This window comes from Chelmon rostratus, chromosome 10, assembly GCF_017976325.1.
Source record: "Chelmon rostratus isolate fCheRos1 chromosome 10, fCheRos1.pri, whole genome shotgun sequence".
In the NCBI taxonomy this organism is placed as follows: domain Eukaryota; kingdom Metazoa; phylum Chordata; class Actinopteri; order Chaetodontiformes; family Chaetodontidae; genus Chelmon; species Chelmon rostratus.
This window is the reverse complement of record NC_055667.1, coordinates 27,260,381-27,285,108: the sequence shown is the minus strand read 5'-3', so window position 1 is coordinate 27,285,108 and position 24,728 is coordinate 27,260,381. Positions and strand designations below refer to the sequence as shown.

Genomic DNA, 24,728 nt, shown 5'->3' with positions numbered 1-24,728 from the left:
GGTAGGTTTCAGTGGTTTTATTATAGCTGCTTGCTGTGGCTGGACCTGAGGTTGATGAGAGCGCTGAGGCGGAACAGTACGCTAAATCTGCAGGCCGTAAAACCAAAACACTGAGCTGAAAGAGACGAAGAAGCTGAATAGAGCTGAGACCTAATATAGAAATATGAATGCAACTTTAATGGTGACATCGCTCTATATTTAAATTTCTCATCTTTATTTATCAAAAACAAAAGACTGAATGTACAAAAAGTTGGGATGCTGTGTAAAATGTCTTTTACACAAAGTGTTCCTCGCTCAGGACTCGCCTGTGAACCACTGAGCCTTTCCAGGATGCTCCTTTCATACCCAATCATGTTGCTATCACCTGTTACCAATCAACCTGTTTACCTGTGGAATGATCCAAACAGGTGGAGCGTTCCACATCTTTCCCAGTCTTTAGTTGCTCCCAACCCGTTTGATATTGTATGCAGTGAGATTTGGGTTCGGCGAACCTCCTGAACTAAATCCTGTCGTGAGAGAACCGTACCTCCTATCAGAGTGTACTATAGATCATCGGACTCCCGAGACCTTCCTGAGTCCGGCTATCTCCTCATTTTAGTCCTGAGACAACAACTTTTCTTTTTATGGCGTTCCAAAGACAGGAGGCATTTCTGCCGTCAAAAACGTGTTGCTACATCAAATTCAGAATAAGCAGATATTTACAAAAATCAATGAAGCTGATGAAGTTAAACATTGAATATACTGTCTTTGTACTATTTTCAATCGAGTATCTGTCAGAAATGATTACCAAGTAATTTCTGTTTTATTTATGTTGCACACAGTGTCCTTCCTTTATGGGGAACAAAGAATCAGAAACATCAACATAATTAATACATCAGCACCACAGACGCAAGCCTAAAAAGTGACAATAGAGCTGGATCGAGACATGTTTGACACAGGGCCAACAACGAAGCCAATTTCATAAAGGTAGTATTACAGTGCTCATCTATTGGGTTGCATTACAGACAACCGGGTTTTCTGTTCATTCTGTGTAATTACCTCCTGCAAGCCCGATCAGGTTTGTCGTTTCTCAGCTGTGTCAGATCACAGCAGCTTTTGATCTGGAGATGCAGCAGGAGAGGTAAGGCTAAAACAGCTTTTTGTGTTTGTAGAAAAACGGAAAGTTCTGTCTTCATAGCCTGATTTCCTTCCTACGATTTCTTTGCCCGTCCTGTTGAACAGCCCTGCGTCACCTCCTGAGGTTTGATTAGTTTGACCACGCTTTGATGCTTGGCTGGTCTCCATATCAGTGCTGTGCTGTGGGTTGTTTATTAATGCTGACAGTGCATGACATTTTTTTCACACTATTTCAGTTCATTCAGAATTACCAGAGTAAAGTGGTGAGACAGCGTCACTCTCATTGTCTTTGACAGAACATTTTATACTGTGGGCAGAGAATACAGCATATCTTTTTAAGGCTATACAGTACAGGAATCATGCTGAGACCAAGCGCAATGACACAAATGAAAATGTTGCCTTTTGAGGCAAATTTGTGATTTTGGGCTATGAAATGAAATGTCCTGGACTTTACTTGATCACAGTGGCTGAAATCGGGCTACTCAGGCCAACTGTAAACATCGGAGCTGACATGCATCTCTCTTAGAATTGCAAACCACGCATTTGGGTGTACAGTATTAGCGTGATACCACACCTGCGGAGACCACAATAACTGTGATTGTCAACTTTGGACACCTGTTTTCTCTCCAGTGTTTTTCAAATGTTAAATATCAGCATTAAGCAAGAACAGTTCAGAAACATTTATCACAATCTTTCAGAATGAAAGAATGTCTCTCTCCAGTCTGTAGAGTGACCAGTAGATGGAGTATTCATCGGAACAAGATGCTTTTCATCAGCGCTTGTCCGCTGGTGGCTCGCAGGCCAAATCCTGAGATCCTGCCTAAACTTCCCATCTGACAAGCAGAATATTAATGAATTCAGAAAATGTGTTGTCTAACGTTACTCACCAGTGGAAGAGGCCTAATCCAGTCCGTGAGTGATCGTTGATTGGCTTGCCAACAATGTGCTGGCTGGACTACAGGAGATAACTCACTGAGTCTATGAGGCACAGGAGGCATCACTTGGTTTTATTTTTGTCAGTCAATGGTTGTTTTGAGTCTCAAACTGAGTATTTTTATCCCGAAGAGGGTTTTTTTTTTGTTGAGATGAGGACTCATTCATTGATAGTTGAACTGTGGGTTTTGCTGCTGACTTAAGGTTTGAGAACATTTCAAATTAGGTATCGTTATCATTATGAATTTTCCAGGTTTTTTAATAGTCTGTTCACACTGACGTATACTAAGAAAGTCAAATTATTAAACTTTGATAATTTTTGCTTCAGTAGTGTGGCCCCACAGATGGCAGTGTCTGTAAGTCCACGCTGAAATATCTGAGCAACTATGGGATGGATTACCATGTCATGGGTAGACATTCAGAATCCCCAGAAGACAAAATGTACTGATCCCCCGGTTTCATCTGCTTGCACCGTGAGGTTGACATTTACAGTTTTGGGTGAAATGTGTGGCAGTTATTGGATGGAATTCACTGAGATTTGACGTGGACATTCACGTTTCCTTAACTATGTTTATCCTCTGATCTCAGATTTTCACCTTGATAGTTTTGGTTTATGACAAAACTAATGACATTGCCGTCAGCTGAACTTTCTGTTGACTGCGAATTAGCAAATGTTTGCTAACATGCTAAACTGAACAATATATTCCTGCCAAACAGTGATATGTTAGCATTTAGCACAAATCTCTGCTGTGTCTGAGCACAGAATCGTAAAGCGGCTCGATTCTTGGTCTCTTTTTGTACCGAGTGTTACACAGTGATTGATACTGGCTGATATTTGGCCTTGTTGGTGTTACGGGTTAGGGGTTTAGAGTTCAGGTTCAGGGATGTTTTCTCAGACACAGACTAAACTATGATTCAGGTAGTTTGTGTTAGCCACTCGAATGGAATTCATTGTTGGCAACAAGTGTAGTATCTAAGGTATCGCAATGCTATATTCCCACCACTTTACAGTAGTGAACTGTAACACCTTTGTTCTGTGTTAAGGTGTGAGCTCTCATCGCCCACCTCCTCCACCTTCAGAAAGTAACCACAAGACTGCAGGCAGGTTTCTCATTGACACAGGAGAGAGGGGGGCCAAGCTGTGTGTGGGTCCCGTATGTGGTTACGTGATAAACGCGTCTGTCCGCGGTGGTACGCAATCATCTGCCACACACACATATGAAACGGAGGCCACCATCCTCTCTGAAAGCAGACAGAGGTAATAAAAGCAGAGCGCTGTGGGTGAGACGGATGATTCAACCAGCAGTCTCACTCTCTGTCTTTCTGTCTGTCTCTCCCTTCTGTTTTTCTGGACCAAGGAGTGGCTATGGCATGAAATGTGCTGGTGGAGCCAAGTGCCTGGCAGTCCACCAGGTTGTAAAAATTCAATAAGTGGAGTAACGGGACTCGCAGGAATCTTTTACTCTTTCTCATGTGGTTGGAGGTTTTCACAGCTGGGGTGCCCGGCTGCATGGTCCGCTCAGCAGTCCAGCAGTCATTTCTTTCCTCACTTTCTTTCCTCTCTTTCTTTTTAGTTTTCTCTCATGTGTAAGCTACCATTAGCCTGTAGACCCCACGATGTGGTCATCATTGTGAGGTTTTCAGCAGCCGATAAGGCCGTCAAGTTGTGACAAGTGCAAGGATTCAGTACAGAGACTGAAGACGGGGACGGGTGTGGGACGAAGCGGCAGCAGCGGCTGCTTCCTGTAATAACAGAGAAAGTTTGGTTTGTAGAGCAACAAGAGAAAGAAAAGGAAAGTGTGGCAGAGGAAATGAAAAGATAGGAGGAGAAGTAAAGGGAAAGAAGAGGTTAGGTCTGAAGGCTTGAAATCTTTGTGCAGCAGGATGAGGTAAGATTATGCTTTAAAGGCAGAACGTTATATCAGCCACAAGGTGGTCTCACTTAATCTCTTTGATGGTTTTCACTTCCAGTTCATTTCATTGTGTGGTTTAAGCAGCGCTGAAACTGCCTCCGTTTGCCTCAGCCTTTCCAAGTGTCTGCTCTGGATCTGTGAACACAGAACTCTCCTCTTCTCCCCCTTCCTGTCCTCTTGTTTCCTGTCCTGTCCTGTCGTGTCCTCACTCCTGGACTTCTCTCCTCTACCCATGTCTCCTCACCTCTCCTCTCTCCCAGTTTCTTCTCCTCTCTTCTTGACTCCTCTCCTCTCTGACTGTTTACGCCATCCGAACTCCTATGGATTTCAGTAACATTTTAGTTGTCAAGCCCATAGCTGTGAGCTATATTTTAAGGGGCATGGAAAATTTTCCCTCCTTTCTCACATGTGCAGCAGCTATGCAACAGATATTTCCAGTCTTGGTGGTTTCCGATGACTTACAGATCTACCGTTCGGTTGCCATAGATGAATTACACCTCTCTGGCTGCTCGGCGGTTTGTTTCACCCAGCAGCACCTCACCAACGTTGTGTCAAAACAGTGAAATAGTTTTTATACGCTGCTATTTGCTAAGTGAGGATAATGACTGTTCCGGATGATAGCTGTCCTTACTGATCATTGGGGGGTGCAGGGTGACGGAAATGATTGCTGCAAGATAAATGACTTCTGTGGCTGGTATGCTTTTGATGAGACAGTACTGAGGAGTGCAAAGCCGCAGACTTCACAGAGTACAATGGTACAATGAGGGGGTAGGGGTGGGGGATGGCACTCCTGTTTAGATAGGTGGGTATCTGATCCTAGATTTCTGCCTGCTATACCTTGCCAAATATTCCTGCTCTATTCTGTCTAGTCATGTATTTTTCTGTTTTATAACTTCCTCGTTCTGTTTCTTGTTATGAAAAATTGCATTTGCATCATTCACCGTGGTTGTCCTCGTCAAAGTTCGTATAAAAGAAAACTTCCTTTTCGGGGAGGTTGCTGTTTTTGCTCTGGCCTCCATCATATTCTGACCATCTTCTATTTTGCTCTTTGTTCCTTTCAACTTTTTAATCACTCGTCCGAAGGCCGTTTGTTCAGGGTAATGAATACTCTGCCCTCATGGTTCTTGAATGGAAAACTGAAGTGAGTGGAGTGAATTTTAATTTAATGGCTGTGCTCTCGTTGGCTCTGTTTAGTTTCACTGGCAGCTTGATATGAGGTGAAAGCAGGTTTGGCATTACGCACAGTGTAAACATAAATATGTGATGCCTGTCAAAGCAGCAGATATCCTCGACTCTCAGAAAGAGCGACAAAACTAATAATGGTTTGTTTCTCTGCAGTGTGATGACATGACACCCAGTGCTAGTTTAGCCAGTATTTGGTCACCAGCCTCTATATCGAGCCTCTATTTGATAATCAAATACTTTATTTAATATTAAATACAGTAGAGCCACTAGTTTTAACATCATTTTGACATCCACAGACTAGTAACACTGCACACACGCCTCTTCTATTATGGTCCAGTATTTGGACGTGACAATGTTTCAGCCCCATATAAGTGAACTTTACCTCCTCCTAACAATAATAATAATGGGTGTCCTAATCAACAGAGCCACATTAGTGGCAAAATGAAAGTGAAAGTTAGAAACGTATTAGAATAGCATGAAGAAACATTAATAATAGCACATGTTGAGATGTGTAACAGTGGCAGTCGCTGAGATAGAGGGCTCTGTTTTAGAGAATCAGAGAGAACGCAGAGTGAAGTGTGCTGATGTTGTAACTTTCTGGATTTTCGTGATGGCGAGCCCAGTGCATTTGGGAATGAGGTTTGAAAGGAATCTATTATCATTATCAGCGGGTGTGTTAAGGGCTGGATTGAGTCATAACCAGTCACATCACCTCCCGTTTTGAAAGCAGTGCCACGATGCGTTCAACGGTCCAGAAGAGAAAACTTTATTCTGCTTTGGAAAGCACGTAATGCTGCCAAGCTCAGCAGATGTCTCTTTTTAAGTTGAATTTCTGGATATATTGAAAGAGCAGACCATGTTTTTTTTTGTTTTTTCTTTCTGTAACGATGCACAGATTTATCTTAAACAAAGGCATCCACATAATGAGATCATAGGCTACGTACTGTTGTACCTATGATTTAGTACAGTTAATTAAAAAACAAAAACTTCCTTCGTATTGTAGTGATTTGCAGATAGTTTTTTCTTGGACTTGCAGTGATTATTAAGGTTGAATTAGATTAGACATGGCTGCATTTACATGAAGCAATATGTGCAATATATCTATACTGCCAAAACTGGGAATGAAAATGTGCGTATCCTTCTTTAGACTTCTGCTACAGAAGCATAAATCATGGAAATGGCGTTGTGAAACATTAGATCGATTAATGAAGTTGTGGTCATCGTCACAGAGAGAAAGACTGACTAAAGCTGCTTGTTAGATAGTCGAAAGCTCCAGAAAACCCCCTACCCCCACACCGAAACAGACAATCCGACACTCACTCAGTGATTGGCCAGCTGTATGGAGGTGAGACAGAAAGCTGGGTTTGAACTTGTCTCTCGTGCTCTCTTTCTACCTTCCAGGAAAGACTTGTACTGGTCAGATTAGGTATCAGACGCATTGTGTGCTGGTATATTACCACCAATTAAGTGACGTTAAGAACTTTTGGCCTGTATTGATTCGTAAACAGGATTAATCCAGAGATCTGTTATCAGTTCTGTTGTTACACCTACAGAAATAGTGCCGAACACAGAGTTCACCCCCACCTCTTAAAACATTTTGTGCTTTACAGCAACCAAAAGTAGAAAAGTTAGAGCTTTAAACAGTGCACTATAGTGCAATGGTACCTTGCGCATGGGTGTGGTCACAGACCTCACCTGAATCCGGCCAGCAGGTTAAACAAACGTTTACCCTTCAACCATTAGAGGTCAGTGCAGCAACTCGTTTCATTTAGTTTAGTCAGTAATTCACTCCTTTGATAGAGGAAGAAAAAACTACTTTGATCAGTAGTTTGAACTCTTCTGAAGCCACAGTTTATTTTTTTTCAAGGCTTTTGTTCAACACTAATAAATTTAATGTTCCTTTACAAGTGATTGATTGATTACTTTATTGCACATACATTAAAGGATCTTTGAAAGATTTATTTACTTTTTTTTTCTACTTGCCACATGCTCCTGCTCTGCTGTTTTTCTTGAGAGGAGACATTTGGCTGGCTTTCCACTGCGTACGTGCGGCTCAGTGCGAACACGAGCCTCCAATCCTCTGCTTCCTGTTGTCACAGCAGTCGCTGTGCCCACCAACTTAATCCCCTCAGCTGCGGATGAGCGGGCCGACGAGTAAGTGGACAGCACCTGAGTCTGCAGTTATCAGTTTTCCCAAATGTACCGGCGCTCCCTCACAGCACATATCTCGCATTCACTTCCTCCCCCTCTCGCCACCGCTCCCCTCCACGTGAAGATTAAAACTCTTCTAGATTTATGTATCTTACCCTCTGACACATTTCTTTTGTGCTGTAGAGGTGCACTGAACTTTTTCAAACTTGGCTACACGTTGCAGTGTCCTCTCCAGAGCATCTCCTCTTCTGCCCCAGAGTTTATGCGAGTTTCAACCACACCAGTCATTGTCAAGTAATACTCATTATTGCTCCGTTCCTCGTTGTACCTTTTCCAATTGTCAGAGCCAGCTGTAGTACCAACGCCCCTCTAAGGTTGCCTGCTTCCTTCCTTCCTTCCTCTGGGAACAATAGTCATGAATCCCAACATGACACTGCTCTTAGATGAAAGTTCACAACTTTCCCATCCAGTTCTTGTGGTTGCAACCTCTCAGGCCTCGCAGTGGCACCACCACGGTTGCCTGCACTTCTCTGAACTGAGCGGCGTGAGAAAAGAGGAAACTATGAATAACTTAATCCAAGAAAGGTCGATGGACTGAGTGGAGGTCGGCTGGCTGGTTGTGGCAGAGGTTGTGGACCTGTGTCGCACAAAATGAGCTTGATATATAGTAAACTCAAGGAGTTAGCAGGAGTCCCACCGTGATTTATAGTTCAGATTTCACCCATTATCAGCAACACTACACGCCTGTATTGTACAGGATCAGGCCGTATCATGCTTTAATTATATTTCTCACAGCAGCTGTGTTTACATTCTTTCACTTTGTGATATAGAGTGACGATGGGCTGCAGGCACACTCAGAATGAGACCGCTGAGCAGTCGCTGTGATAATGTTCATTCATTCATACACAGCGGCGAGCGCGGTGATGTGGGTCACTGAAAAGGAGACTACTGAGTTTCCACCAGGATCAAAAAGTTTAAGGAGAAAACACAGGCAGCCCAGGATGACCCCCCACAGTCTCCGTCGACGCCATAGCCCTGACTTGTAGTAACATTTTTGAGGAGGTGCATGTCAGCCACGATGTAGCCCATGGCTAAATTTGTGTGCACTGCCTTTCCAAACCCACAGCACCATGCGGCTCATTTGTTTTCGGCTTTGTTACATACAGCTGATTATAAGCTGTGTTTCCCTGGAGGTGTGTAGAGATTAGCTGTTTGTGTGTGTGCGTGTTTGTGTGTGTTGTTTGGAGAGAGGACACAAAGCTTTTGCTGTAAGCTGTTGCACTTTTAATATTGCGTTGTCAGAGAGAGTAGAAAAAGCAGGTCATTCATGGCCGTAATTAGGGGATTTTAGGAAGCAAAAACCATTTTATTGTATTTTGTGTCTTTGTTCTTCAGCCAGCTGCTAATTTGCATCTTTAAAAAGTAGTTTTGTCGTGGTAGGTCATACTGTGTCATGCTGACATTGTTATGTAACGCCTGCTTTTACATTTACTCTCAGCAGTGGCTTGTGTTTGACACTATTGTGTGAAGAGGGTCCTGGCTTTGAATGTAGTGGTCGACAGGAACCTTTTGTGAGGAGTTTGCATATTCTCCCTGTTTATGACTGTCCTCTGCTGAAGAAACAACATCCTTATCCAAGTATGTTTTTTTCTCATTATTTCCCTAAACATCGCTGCCCCAGTAGGCTATGAAATACTATAATATGGATATTATGTTATATATATGGATATCAAATATACTGTGCATCTTCATGGCCAGGTTTCTTTGTTTTACAGAGATGTAGAATGTCATGGTGATGATTTCACTCACTGTCACATTTAAGCCTTTAATGTATTGTTTATGAAGTGCTGCATATGCTCCAAAAGTGACTCTGACAGCAGACACTCATGTGATTCTGTTTTTACTACTTTTGGCATCTGCGTGCGCAGCTGGGTTTACATATGTACATTGTACACTGACATCAGTTTTGGCCATGTGAATGTTATGCATCAAACCTCGTGGGAAGATAAAGAAATTTACATCATTGGACCCTCGCCGCTATATGGACATGGAAAATGTAATTGTGCTTGACTCATTCTGCACCTGGAGTTGTACATCTTATTCATCAAACCTGAGAATATACTGGACTCAATTTGAGCAGCAGACGTTTTCCCTCCGGTTGAGTCAAACTCAGCACAGTAAATGTTTTTTAATCTCATTACTGAATGGTTCATGTCAAGTTTTTCCCATGAACGGGTTCCCATTTCGTTTATCATGTGCATGTGCACAAGGACACGCATGCATTCATGTGCACATGGGTGATGCGATATACATTCCACTAAAAGTGTTCATTTTTGCCACTGACTGGCTCAGATTGTTTAATAAATGTGGAAAGGATTCCCACGCAGACAGACCTTTTTGTTAAAGAGTAAGATCCTTGGAAGTTTAACCAGAAACATGGATTAAGGTATCACTCTCTCCAAAGCCACCAGACTCCATTTACAGAAACAGTCATTTTATCTTTGTAAAATAGACTTCATTCCAACTTACCAACATCTTCTTGGTTTGTCTTTATGCTGTTCCAGCAACCACCACCAGCTCTGGTTTGGTTAACATAAAGTCTTAATTCACCAAACTGGGAGAGGAGCAAGAGATAGGGTGAACATCAGAGAAGCAGCAGAAATAGCTCGTAGAGGTGGAACTAGATAATTATTTTTAAAGATGTTGGACTTTCTGCTTAAAAAATGGTCATAACTGGACAATGTAAAACTGTCTTTTTTTTTCAGCTTTGGTTGTCACAGTTGAATGCATTTTTTGACAATTCGATTATATATTCGAAGTGTTTGACAGCTGTAAAGGAAACACACAATGCATGTGGAGAGTAACAATTGTAAAGACAACCTTTATTTGCTTACAAGGACACCTTTTAATTGTGAGCATTTCTGTTTCAGCATCACAAGTTGTCATTATATCATTTGTTTTCTGAGCTTGTGCCACACTGAACTGCGTTTACTGCACTCCTGCTCTGCACATGAGACTGGAGGCCACAATACATCATGAGCTGCTGTCTTATAGTGAAGCCTGGTGATAAATACACAGATCGTGAGCGCAAATTCGACCTGTGCCTTTATGTTAGTTGGAATATTTTTTTCAAAGCCATACTCTGTGGACAATAGTATTGACTCGGATCCTTGAGGATCGTTAGAAAATATCATCGCCATGAATAGTGCGTTTGTTTCAATCAGCATTCACATACAACACAAGTTTGGCATCATAAACACATTATTCTATATGTCTTGCCATCTTTTCATTGCATCGTCTCGCAGTTGCTATTTAGCACTTAGCCAAGAGTAATGTGTTTGCCCGGTGGCAACGTTCCTGTAAAACTGTAACATTTTAGGACTTTGTCCAAATAAATCAGCACTGGTGGCAATACTTGCTGGCATTGGAGCCACAAGTTAATTTGGGCAACATCTTCCCAGCAGTGGTAACAGTGATAATAAATGGAGTGTATTAAAAGGTGATGAAAAGCTCCACTTGGCCAGGGAGTGATGAGGTGTCAGTTAAGGGCAACAATGTGGGTCCTTGGTTCTCACAGGTTTCAACGGAAATCTCAGAGGGACGATTGATTGATTAAACCTGCACAGTGACTACGTATGTCTATTCTTCAGGGTGTTGTTTCATGCAGTTGCCCAGTGCTCAAATGTTATTGCTGATTTGCAGTACCACATGTGGTCACTATGTGAACATTAAAGTAGTCGATTGCAGTCTTGCAGAATTTTAAAGTGTTGCTGCAGGTCGGAAAGCTGCCATAAGGCCAATATCCTCATCTCTTAAAACAGCAAATAACAGTAAATACTTATTCACCTAACTCTACCTCACTGCGTCAGTGCTATGGTAATTACAGGTTGTGTTTTGATTTTGCATACTGTTTTGATGTAAAGTACCTCTTAGAACTTCCTAACCCAGTTAAATAAGGTCAATCCCATAGCAGTCAGTTGTGATAGCACATGACACATTATATGCTGGAACAAGAAAGATCACGCTCTGTAATGAGTGAGTGATCTGTTTTGAATGTACCATCTTAGAATTACACAAAAATCTGTTCACATATAAAATGTACTGCAAGTATGCAAATATGGCGTTTGAAGTGTTTGAACCTGCTGCTGAGGTGTTCGAACATGTGAGCCATTCTGCTGTTTCAGAACGTCTGAACCTCTAATGAATAGGTGGTTGTGAGTTGTAGTGGTTTTGTTCAGGTGATTTATATCTCAAAAAAAGGAGCTAATGTAGAATATTTCATGTTAATATAAACAAAGTCATGACATGGTTTAGGTAGAGTCATTCTAATGCTGTTCAGCACTCGTGGATGCATTCAGTACGAACATCACCTGTTAGCTGCTCGCCCATTAAAAATGACAGAGCGGCTTTAACCAGCTGTGGCATCATGACGGTGGTTTTTAGTTCATGAGGATATTCATCTCGGTCGCCTTACGCACAGAAAGGTGACTGATGGACAAGTCAGATTTAGCGACTGGAGGGAATCCAACCCAAGTGAGAGATGAATTAGAGCAGGGAATCACAGCCACTGGACAAGGACATTTTCCAAATTAAAGCGGCACATTTGGCTCAGATCATTCACATTTTAATGCCCATGTTGTAGCTTTTAAGCATGTAAATTGTGAGGATTTATTTGAGAGAAGAAACAACAGCGGCGAAATGTGCAGGACAAGGAGATGAAAGAAAAGGGGACAAAAACACTTTTACGACCACAAGTCGACCACAAGTGAACAGACAATGGGAAAGCAATTAGAAATACACGAAGAAGCAAACCCATGCAAAAACAAGATGTAATAAAAAGAATAAAAATATAAAATGCAATAAAGAAAGTCATCTTATGTGATGTCTAATCAGAGTTTGGTTGTGCGAAGTGTGAACCACCTAATAAAGAAAGGTCTCTTAATTTCAGTTTCACCTTTCTTTCAGTTCCCCCATTAGGTGTGACAGGAAACTGGCAGGACCACTCTCTGGGCGTTACATCTGTTTCCCAGGCAGCAGCTCAACAAAACATGGCCTTGCACACCACCATCGCCATTCTCACCACTCTGAATTACAGGAGTGAGTGAGTGAGAGAGAAAGAGGCAGAGAGATTGTCAGCTATCTCAGTGAGGCATGCTTTGCTCAAGGCTACGTCTCTCTTTTTCTGCCCTCTCGTCTCTCTCCTCCTCCCATTACTCAGCAGCGAGAAGCAAAAAAAGGTGTGACTGAGTGCTCATCACGCCGAAACTCTTTCCTCCTCTGCAGGAGAACAGCAGTTGTCCAGGCATGAAAGTGCAGCGGGTTAAGGAGACACAAGAGTACACATGAAAGAGCAGTTTGTAACAAAGAAGGTGGAGGTTAACACTGTCATCCATGTGAACAATTCATCAGCAGAGTCGTATGAAGAAAGTACATGTAAAGAAGTATGGTTTTGTTCCAGGAACTTGAAGCGATTGTCTTCATTACTGTAAAAATACATCACTTTGCAGTAGTTGGCACTTACTCTCATTATGGTGAATAATCTGCAGTTACAGAATGTTGCTCTTTTAATTACAAGGTGTTAGACTATTGGACGTTTAACAGTACAAAAATAAACAGACCTCAGGTACAAAACTTCATAGAATTACAGAATGACTTCAGTTTAACAGCAGAATTGTTAAATTATTGCTGCCCAGGTCTGCCAGCGTTTTGCTTGCTGTTGAAATTATCAGAGTATTTCTGCAGTCTTTATGCAACCAGACTGACAACCAGTAGCTGATGAAGTTATGTAACAGTAGACGCAGGCTTTAGTCTGATAATCCTGTAAAGCCAACTCGGTCTATGCGCTGTTCTTCATATGATGTGATCTTCTCATATGGTGTGTGTGTGTGAGTTCAGGTTATTAAAATGACACACGATTTGTTCAAATGAATTTGAATGTGCGTCCCCCAACCCCAGCACACCGGGTGCTCTCGGTAGCATCAGGGGCTATGCTAGCAAACTATCTCAAACGGACTATTACACTTTTAGACTATAAATTTTGTTCGAGGATTCAAACAAATGTTCAGATTTTTAATAAAAACTCAAAGCCCTAGAGGACTCCTTCAATTACGCTGTTGTTTGATGCCAGTAAAAGGTTTAAGGTGGCATGTGGAGTTTTTGACAACCGGTAATGCATAAGAGCAATGTTTTTTGACTGGGTATCTGTTCTGTTTATCACATCAGGACAGAGGCAGCAAACGTACATTGTTGCCATGGGTATCGCTCTGTCCAACTGATTGAATGTCGGATGAGGCAACACGAGGCTGCAAGCTAGAAAACATGGATGTCAATGATGCAAGCTTCAAAACAGAAAAAAAAAAATCATTTTACAAATGTTGTGTGAGAAGAATTGTATTCAACATGAATGCATTGTGGTGAGAAACAATGAATGGAAACATGGTAAACAAGTAAATATTTGAATCCTAATTTAATATCTGGCCATTTTAATGGATCGATAGCCAATCAGAATCCGATCCTTTCTTTACTTAACTTAACCCACATCTGCCCTCCGGTGTTGCAGTGCTGCTCTCCATAAAGCTAGGCTTGTCACTGAGAGCATTTCACTGCAATCAGAGTGCGTCAGTGTGAACAAATTATTTCATGAGTCATGTCAAAATACATGGATTCACAATCAGCTTCTATGGTAACAAAGCAGTTCTCTCCTGTTAGCAAAGTTCAGTGTAGAAAACATTCACTTAGCTTTTTTTGTTTGTTTGGGCTGACCTTCACTTTCTTAAAATGACAAATGTTGCTGTTGATACATCATCTGTGGCTAATTGATGATGATGATGATGATGATGATGATGCTGTGAGTAACTTGATGGCAGACCGCTGTACAACCGTCGGCCCAATGAGTGTTCCTGCAGTTCCAGCGGCTCCAGAGTTAAACATCTTCTCTCTAGCGGATTGCATCTCCCAATCAAACTTTCATTCATATCATATCAATAATTCAAGCAAATCAACTTTCTAGTTTTGAACCAGGACCTCCAGGATTGGATGAAGGGTCAGGAAAACCTGATCCCTACTTTGAATGAGATGATGTTAAAAACTCTCTGACATTCAATAAAGGTCACTGGCAGATGGGTGGGGTTGTTTACAGGTTGCCCCCTATGATATTTCTTTTTTTTTTTTAACTACTTAATTTTCATTTTTTTATATGCAACATATAGAAACATACACAAACATGCCGATATACCAACAGTATACAGACATAACAAACAAGAGGGTAAAAATACTTAAAAAAAAAAAAAAAAGAAGGGTCAGTGTGTGAACTCAATACAAATGATTACATTAATTGTTTGGTGCAAGACATATGATCTAAATATGGCTGCCAAATTTTCAAAAAGGTGTTGTATTGTTTTCTGACACAATATGTGATTTTTTCCAGGGGAATGCAACTATTCATCTCCAAAGACCACCTGTCTATGAAGAGAGGGGAATCAGATTTCCATGATAATGCAGTGCACTTCTTGGCCACGCATCGAGCAATTTCCACAAACTTAAGTTGTGCATTGTTTAGAGAACTGCGAATACTCGTCAAGTTCCCCAACAAACACAGTCCAGGGTCTACTGGAACATTAACTCCTATGATCCTGGTCAAAGTGGAGCAAATATCAAAAGGCCTCACTTTCACACAGAGCCAGGTACAGTGCAGAAAGGAACCAACTTCAGCACCACACCTGAAGCACGTGTGTGGCAGGCTGGGTTTAAATTAGTGTAATTTTTCTGGGGTAAGGTATAATTGATGCAAAATATTATAGTCAATCAATCTATACCGGGCATTGATAATAGTTGACAAGCTGCCTTGGCATAAATCCGTCCAAAACTGTTCATCAATTGTAACATTAAGATCTGACTCCCATCTTCTTCTAGACTTATGCAGACCTGGTCTTAGGCCCTCATCCAACAACAGGCGATACATTTTAGAAATAAATTTGTGTGTGTTCCCCTCATAAAGAAATCTCTCAACATCATTCATGACAGGTAGAGTCATTTCAGGACCCAAATTAGCTCTCAGAAAGGATCTTAGTTGGAGATAACAGAAAAAGGTTTGATTGGACAAGTTATATTTCCTCTTTAAATGTTCACCCTATGATATTTCTTATGTAAATTAATCACATTGAAGTTTAGAATTTGCTGTGCATTCATTCATGTTTTTGAAGACTAAAACCTGGAAGTTCACTACAATATAAAATAAGAAATTTAGCTCATCGTAATTGTTCCATATGGACACAAAACCAGTCCTTCTTTAACACAGGATTAGTGTTTAGAGTCTTTGATGCATTTCTGAATTTCTAATGCATTTTTTTACAAGGAAAATCTCTCATGTTGGTTATGTTTTCCTCAGTATGATTATGGTTTGAATGCTGCACACAACAATCTTTTTTAGATTAACCAAAGTTGTCATGTAAATCTTGTATATTGAATCTTGTATAACATTTAGATACGAGTCACTGTTCTCAGCAACAAATTCAGTCTTTCTTCAAGCTCAGAGACTGAAATGAAACTTTTTGACTGCCTCAACTTCACTTCTGATTTATTTTGCGTTTGTATCACTAAGCAACAGAAAATAACAAGAAGGAAAAACGGTAATAAGTTACTGAGACACTTGACTTTTTTGTGACGTAGATTTTGAATAGCTGTTCCCACCAGGTGTGTCCTTCAAGTGGCTGGCTAGTGGAAAACACACACGCAAACACAAAGGCTTAATACAGAAGTCATTTTGTCCACCCCCACCTTGTCTGTCATCCTAGCCTTTCAAACTGGGGGCGTATTCTTCATTGCGCACACACTCACAGTCACACACATGCACTCATGGCATGGAAACACTGCTCAGCCTAAAGGCTTTGCGGTTGCCTAGCTGCCCACCTACTCACCTGTACCCACCCATCCTCACCTGTTTAGATGCTTAAGACCAAAATAGACCTGAAAGTAATTGCATTGTCATTGGGTACTGTACATGCAATCTCAAGTGGCTGTTGATACTTGTAGGAAAGTCACCATGGGCGGTTCAGTGAGGGTTTGACTGTGTTTGGAAGTGTCAATCTGTCATGTTGCCCACTCACTTAGGACACACTTGCAAAAGATGGCTTGTGTGGTTAAGTCCCTCGCCTCTGGAACAACATTGAGCGGAGGATCCTGCTCAAGCTTGATCTTGTCTTCAACCTTTTGTCTCTCACAAAGACTTTACATTACTGGAAAAATAGCCAAATAAACTAAAGCTGAAACAGAGACAGCCAGGATAAGAGAAAGTTTAGACTGAAACAAATACATGAACATGTTCATCTGAAGGCAGTAGATGTTCTGGCCACTCTCAAAGTTGAGGTAAAAACCCTGCCATCACAGCGAGGGACAAGGGCCACTTTTGGACTATCTCTCCTCAAAAGCATTCATGTTTTTGCACTTTTTTCTGTAACAAAAGATGTTGTCTGCAGCCTCGCTCGTGGCTCTGTGAGACTGTACGATGCTGCTTTGAGCTAAAAGCTAATGACAGCGAGAAGGCCAACATGCTGATCTTTAGCAGGTATTATGCTTAATATGTTCCCATCTTAGTTCAGAGTGTAAACATGCTAACATTAGCTAACAAGCACGAAACATGAAGTACAGCAGACAAACCAAAGTATGTTTGACAGCAGTGGCTTTGACACACAGCTCATGGAGGATGTCGAGACATTTCAAAAGACTTGTCCACTGATCGCTGTAGCCGGTGTTAGCTCAAACCTGAAGACGCAAACCTGATGCACACATTTCTAGAGTCAGTGTGATGTAGCCTTTCTGAGGATCATATCATCTCTGAGTCAATCGAAAAACTCCGTAAATCTGCTTTGAAATTATAGGAAAAAAATACACCAGAGCTTCATCACCCCATGTTTTCTTCAGTATCAAAGTAATGCAGTGATCTGTGGCTACATAGCAAACAGGAACAGCTAATACCTAATTCAGCGTCCTATTAATCCTCCTAATTTGCCAAAATGTAAACAAACATAGGTTGAAAAAAACAAGGCTCGCAGTAAAGCTATAGCCTACAGTTGGCTGAGTGTCTCCATGGCAACAGCAGGGTCATAGGATCAACAGTTGCAGTAGTATCCAATAGTTGTCAAGACATTTTGCTAAAATCCAAAAATGTCATCCTCATGGTGGCGCTAGAGAAAAAGTCAGGGATCATCAGAGTCGGTAGATTTCATTAGCAGAGGACCGATGATGTCTGTACAAGTTTTGGAAAGTGATGAAAGTCACCTTTTCAAACCCAACGCTGGAAAGGTGTGAGGATGGGATGTGTCAGACGATCCGTCAGTCACTTCCTTTGAGGTATACTCGATCTTAGTGTGGACAGATGAAAGCTTGACCATCAACATGTCATCATCTGGGACAGTGAGCTGAGTGATGAGGGCGCCTTGTGTTTGGAGTTTATTGGGCAATAATCAACGTGGAAATGTGTCTGTATCTTAACATGCCTGTGTTCAGTTAGTCCTCCTTTTATATTGTTTATATCGTAGCATATTAACCCCCATCTTTTTTTCTCGCCCACTCCTTTTATCCCCTTTCCTCAGCTCTTGGAGTATGTTGGGAAAGGAAAGAGCATCATGGACGTGGGTTTGGCCCAGGCCCGCCAACCACTCACCACCCGCTGCCACTACTATGAACTGGAGATCATTGATGCTGGGGAGAAGTGCTATATTGCTCTGGGCCTGGCTAGAAGGGTGAGCTTTATAAGAAAAGAAACACTTTTGACAACTTTACGCACACCTACACTCAACAGAGAGGGGTTTTTTTTGCATTTGGCCCTTTCCCCCATTTTTCCACACTGTTATATATTAGGCAGTATAGCTCAATCAACTCAAGGGATGTGTGTGGACTGCAGGAATAAGCCTCCCATTGGCTTGCTTTCTTACGATCTCCCCCCTCTGGTCCCCATAGTTCAACAAGTCTTGGGAATGTTGTTAGCTTGTCCTAACTGAAGAACAGCAGTACTCGATGTATGGAGAAAAGACGATGAGCGGTTGAGCCCATAAAGCCACTTTTAGAGGAAAAAACTAAAAAAAAACAGACAATAGCAGTAAACATAGTGGTACTGTCATGAGCTTTATTTTGTTTCCCATTATCCAGCAGCGTAGCCGTTCTCTTTGGATCTAATGCCCTACTTTGGGTAGATGAAACACCCCCAGAGGAAAGTACAATTAGAGAAATTTTAACACCTCTCATTTGAGCCCTTATTTCTTTTTCCAAAGAATGCACATGCGGTTCCCATTTCTGCATTAACACTGCAGCTCTGCAAGTGACTATTACCATGTTGAACTGCTTTGAAGAATAAAACAGACGTACCTGTAGATGTTTGGGCGCTGAATGAGGCAGATGCACGATAAGAGATGCAGAGAGTGGAACGAACAAGGGTTAATTTATCAAGATCATTTCAATGCACAGACACAAGGATATAAAGTATAAGCGGTAATAGTTTAGGATCTTGCAGCAGTTACGCTTGGGCTGTTTTGAATCCTCCTTACTAAGCCTATAAAGAACAGGATTAAAGTTGTATAGATGTCTGCTCTCTGATAGATGGACTCTGTCACTAATCCCATTTGCATTGCGTTTTTACATGACATTATTCTTCTGACTCAGGAACTATTTCTTCGACAGTATAGGTTCATGATTTGTGAGTGTTTTACGCCCTGTAAGTTTAGCCTCGAAAGTGTTATGAGCCTGAAATATTACTGACTGCCAAAGCCGTGGACTCTGGAGAGCTGCCAGCTCTGTCTCTCCCAGGGTCAAAGCTCTGCTCCTTTTAATAACAAAAATAAAAGATGAAACCTGCACATCTTTCAAGGTCTCAGAGGCAGTTTATATAAAACAGGAGCAGAGATGTGCAGAGGTCACTGAGCGATGCGAAGACAGAGACCTGTAGATGCATACAGACCGGGTAGAGACATACTTGCACTGTATGTGTGTGTCCTGCTTAGTCATGTAATTTTGGAATATTAGTAACTGTTAAAATCTTAAAATCTCTTTTGTTGGCGGTCCTTTTAGTGCTTTGTTGTTGCTGAAGGAATAAGACACAACAATGAATCAATAATGCTGGCATGTAGTATTCCCATATGTTGCTTGTCGAACCACCTCACAGGCAAAGGCAGTATTACCCATATTTCACCCTTAAAGTCAAACTTTTTTTACTAAAATAAACTATAATGCTGTGGCTACTTTGCATATTTTTCCATTTATTTCGAAAGAGGATAAAACAGTTCTTGGACATATTCTTGGATACCGTTTCTAAGCTTCAGGCCTCTGGGTGGGCGTTTCCTATGGCAGCGGCTGACAGGCATCTGAGAGCCAGTGTTGCTGGAAGACTCGCTATCAATTTCTGTGGTGCACCGCTGACAGGAGCACCTCATGTTGGACATCATATGAACATTGCTACACAATGTTTCTTCCCCCTTTTTCAACAGACTCGCATAGCGTTGGTTATGTACAAATATGACTGTTGAAACTCACAGTAACAAATGTCCTGAGGCACAGAGTATCATGAGCAGTGGTTAACGGCGTCGACCCCAACCAAGAACAAACTTTTTTTTTTTTGCCACCAGCATCGATATTGCACCAATCAAATTACAGTACCGACATGGTCAGTCAGAGAGCAGTGTCCCCTTTCAGAAAAGATAAGATAAATTAAACAAAACTACAGATATCTAATTTTCAACTGAGATTTTTTTCCAAATCTGCATCTTATTATATTTCCTCAATCATTTTCTGTGAATTTAGAGACAAAACCAGTAGAAAATCATGTGAGCGCATGCACACACATGCTCTCAGTTAAACACATACAGACGGCGCTCTCATGGGTGAGGAAGACGTTGAGTGGTGATAACTCCAGTCCCATTACCTCCTCAGAGTTCTCCTCTTCTTTCTTTTTGCTCCACTACTTTTCTCTCTGCATCTGGGTTTCATTATAAAGACATTAAGCTTAAGTCCAGGAGAGGTGATAAAGTAGCAGATTGAAGGGCTTGGGTAATGACTGTTTACTCAACAGCAGTCACAAGTTTGCATGCTGGTCTTTTTCACATAGCATCCCGTGGTAAGAGAGAAGGCCCGAATATAAACACAAATCCACCCATTAATGCCCCGCAGACTGTCACATTCTGCCTGTCTGTCTCTTTGTCTGCGTCTCTCTGTTTGTTGTGGTTGCTGACTTCAGGCTCAACATTGTGCTCAATTTACTTCACTTTACAAACGTTCTTCTCCCCCTCTGCCAACTTGCTCTGTCTTCCCATCGTCACATCTGCAGTAGCCTGGCACCAAGCAACCGATTTTACTTTATGACATGGCTCTTGCAATGACACTGTTCCTGACTGAAATATTCACAACAGAAATTGGATGGATTGATGTGAAATTTGCAACAGACAATCATGGTCCCTGGATGACAAAGCTTACTTTGGTGACCCACTGATTTCTCATTTGGTGCCACCAGCAGTACAGAGATTTCAGTTATACAGTGATGCATCTCAACATCATGGATTGCCACCAAATTTGGTACAGACATTCATGTCCCCTATAGGATGGATTGAAATAATTTTGCTGACCCCCTGAGTTTTCCTCTAGTGCCATCATCTGGTCAACTTTTCCATGTGTCCAGTACTTTGGTTTGTGACCAAATACCTGCAAAACTAATGACAATCCCCTCAGCCTCAGTTGTAATCTGTGTTGAGTGATCATTAGCAAGTATTAGCATGCTAATGTGCAAGCACTAAGATGGTCTACAAGGTAAGCATTATACCTTATACTGTACAGTACCACGGTGCCCAAGTCCAGCCTCACAGAGCCGCCAACAGGATTGCAGACTCCTCCCAATGCAAAGACGCCAAATAAAGGGAAAGTCGAGGTTCAACGTGTTAAAATCAAATTAGCTGGTATAAAAAAGGTGGAAGTAAATTTTTGAATCCCCTAAGCCACTGTTGCCAGTTTCCTGTCCAACAGGGAAGTCTGAGGAATTTGTGTGATGTGATAAGTTTGAATGCTTTGTATGTAAGGTAAATGTGTTGTTTTGTGTGTTTTGTAATCTAAGATCTGTTTTGACCCTACTGCAATTCCTAGACCTGTCATGACCTCTCGCTTCCTCTCTCATTCCTCTGAAGATAAGGGTCTCCATGAATGTACAGCATGCATATGCTTGGTAGCGTGGTTGTTTTTCATCCGGTACACACACTGGTTGCTAGGCTGTGGGACAAAGAGAGATCTAGGCTTAGTTATGGGGTGGGAGAGTGTAGCCGGTAGATTGGAGTGTGGGGGGTTGAGGAGGTGGGGTAGCAAGGTAGAAGTTGGGAGGTAGAAAAATCAAGGGAAGCTATTCAGAATATGAAAAACACAGGAAAAAAGCAGGAAAACCCTCATGTCCTGAAAAACAAACAAACCCCTAAAAACCTACAAAAAAGAAAAAGAGCTTAACGCTGTGAGATGAATGAGGAGTGAAGAAGCAGGCAGGGGGGAACGGTTGAATATGGGACGATGAATGGATTAGTGTCATCGCTATGATGGAGGACTGAAGGGACAGATATGTGACTCAGTGTCTCAGTGAACATGATGGTTTCAGTTCACTCGTGGCCCTCCGTCTCAGATGGATGCATTGACTCACTCTCTGTAAATGTCCATAAACGCAGCCGAACACACAAACAACAGAGTGCAACAAAACAGCTCAAACTGCTCAGGAGACTGGAACGGCAGTGTTTCCTCTGTCCTGGTATGCCCTGAGACACGAATCCTGGGAACAGCTCGCTTCCTCTTCCTCCTGTGATGCAGCAGTCCTACTAACCTTTTTTCACTGCTGCTCTTGTTGTGCCTCTGATCTGAAGCTGAGGAACACACAGCACCACCCGCACAACAACAATGAATGAGGTGGTTTTTGGTAGGGCTGCACGATATGGCAAAAAAAAAATAATTAGATTGGGATTATTTTGACAGATTGCGATAATGTTCTCGATTAGTGGGGATTATTATGTTTGCATCACAGTTTTTATTTCCTCACTGAAAATCTATTAAAATCATGATTATGTGACATTTCTGGTAGTCTGAACCAAACAAACATGTTTTCTTACAACTGGAGAAGAAGCTTTGTAGCCCAGCAGCACTATATTACTTCATTCTAGTTCAGTTTTGTCACACATTTCACCTTTATTAGAAATTGGATTTGGATATGGCCATTGCGATTAAGTGTTCAGCCCGACTCCTTGCTTCGACTTAAGTTTAGAACTGCCACAGATTAGTCAATTATTCAATTAGTTGACTGACAGACAAAATTAAGCAACTATTTTGAAGTCAATCAGTCAAATAATTGTGTTTTCAGGCACTTTTATTATTTCTAGCTTTTATTAGTCATACATGACATGACATTAAACTGACTTCTTTGGGTTTTTGGACTGTTGGACGTCATCAAAGCAAGACCTTAGATGACGTCAGCTTGCGCTGTGGGAATTCGTTATATGCATATTGACTTTTTACTGACATTTTACATTTAAAATTATTAAGCGATTAATCAAGAAAATAATCTGCAGATTAATTGATAATGAAAATAATTGTTATTTCGAGCCCTGTTTAAGACAATAACAGTCTGAGGAACTAACCACGGTATTGGGAGCTAAATCTGGGACTAATAGTTCCTTTAGCATGTTAGATGTTGTCTAACAGACTTAGAAAAGACCATGTGGTTTGAGATAAAATGTTTGCACATGAGACAACACCACCGTAGTCATCATGATCTTCATAATTTATTGTTATGTGTCTGTGATGATTGAGTGAATGTTGGAGAAGAGATGTGCAGAAGTGGAAAGGGAGTCTTGCTGGCGTGGCTCTGGGAACGGCCAAGGTCGGTCCGTCAAACCATGTAATGGAGACACTGTTTCCGAACAAACACTAACATTAGTGTTTCTCTTCTGCGTTTTCTTGTTACTTAGGAATGGGGTGGAAGAGTGTAGGGAGTTGGCCGACATACTGTATGTACCAATATATCTGCTGTAAGCTAATACCGGCCCATATGTCGGCCTGACAGATTTATCAGTCTAGCTCTAATGTTGACGTTTGCATTGAGCTGTGTTTAAGTGCAGTCTCGCAGAGCTCACAGAGCTTATCTCCTGAAGGAGAGCTGTATTGCAAGCTCATCTTGTGGTTTAAGTGTCCTGCCCACAACTTTACTGTTTTGGTTTACTGCAACTGATCTCATTGTGTTGCTTTCAGCCTCAGCAGGCAGCTGTTTTCAGTGAAAAAGCTCTATACTATGTCTCTATACTATCTGCTTGCCACCCAACGACTGACAAGACACAAATGGAGACTAACTGGTCAACATAGTGGACCATTTAGCAGTTAAAGAGGCAGATGCTTCCTTTTAAAGTTGGTAGAGACTAATAACAGAGCAAAAACAGAGCAAAGGAAATATAGTTCAACAAATCAACATAAAAGGTGTCATGTTGTATTCACAACTTATTTCCACTACCCCCAGTTGGCCAAGTTTGAATGTCAATAACTTTCAGTGACGTTCCCCTCACAAGGCCAGTTATCAGTCTCAAGGCTCATGTCTGACCAGTCCTGCAAACACATCCCCGATATTTCCCAGGCGGCTGGACAGTTCCAAGTTCCTAAGATGTAGTTATCTAAATGATTCAAAGTGCAGATAAAAGCTGAGTGACCTGCAGTTCCCTGAAAGGTATATAAAAAGAATTTTGGCATAGGCCAACCACTCAATAACAGAATAACCTGAGTATTTTCAGTTTTGTTTGTATCAAGAAAGCACTTGCATCCATAAAAAGTGATGAACGTGCCTAAACACATACGCACAGATAGGCTGTTGTTCGCCTCGCTCCAGTCAGACCATCAGCTAATGTCAGATGGTTGTTGTTGTCGTGTGAGGAGCTGAGGTTTTAGCCTGATGACACGAGGTTATACAAACAGACCTGCATTAGTTTGCTGCCCAACCCCTATAGGTGAGGTTGTGTGGGCACGTACAAACAGAAACGCACTACTTTCCCTCCCTACAAACACACACACACACACCCATACACTCACATCCGTTGTAATTCATGGCTTAAGTTATATTTTTAGACAGCTCTGTGATATGCCAGTGTGATAACTGCTGTGGATGATGGGTATCTGCTTCCACATGGCTCCCTGCTCGGCCCGCACCTTTCCGCTCTTACTCTTTCAGACTTGTTTACTCTGCCACCGTGTGGAAATGCAGGCTGCTCTGATGACACCGGTGTAGCAGCTGTGGATCTGATATTGCAGGCCTTTGCTTTGCCACGCTGTGGACGCAATGCCAGTGTTTGTTGTTCTTAGAAGCAGCTTGCATTTCTCTGATGGCTTCTGCAGGCCAACAGGGGTAGTGACCATGTTTTGACAGTACAGTACATGAGATTGAGC

The 24,728-nt window shown here is 41.7% G+C and overlaps 1 protein-coding gene across 1 annotated transcript in view; it reads left to right on the top strand.

Moving 5' to 3' along the window:
* The window catches only part of spryd3 (SPRY domain containing 3), a 56,244-nt gene that overhangs the window by 10,967 nt on the left and 20,549 nt on the right, over positions 1-24,728 (top strand). The window contains exon 7 of the mRNA XM_041946630.1: positions 17,888-18,037. Within this exon, the coding sequence (XP_041802564.1) occupies positions 17,888-18,037 (150 nt within the window). The remainder of the gene's footprint in view (positions 1-17,887; positions 18,038-24,728) is intronic.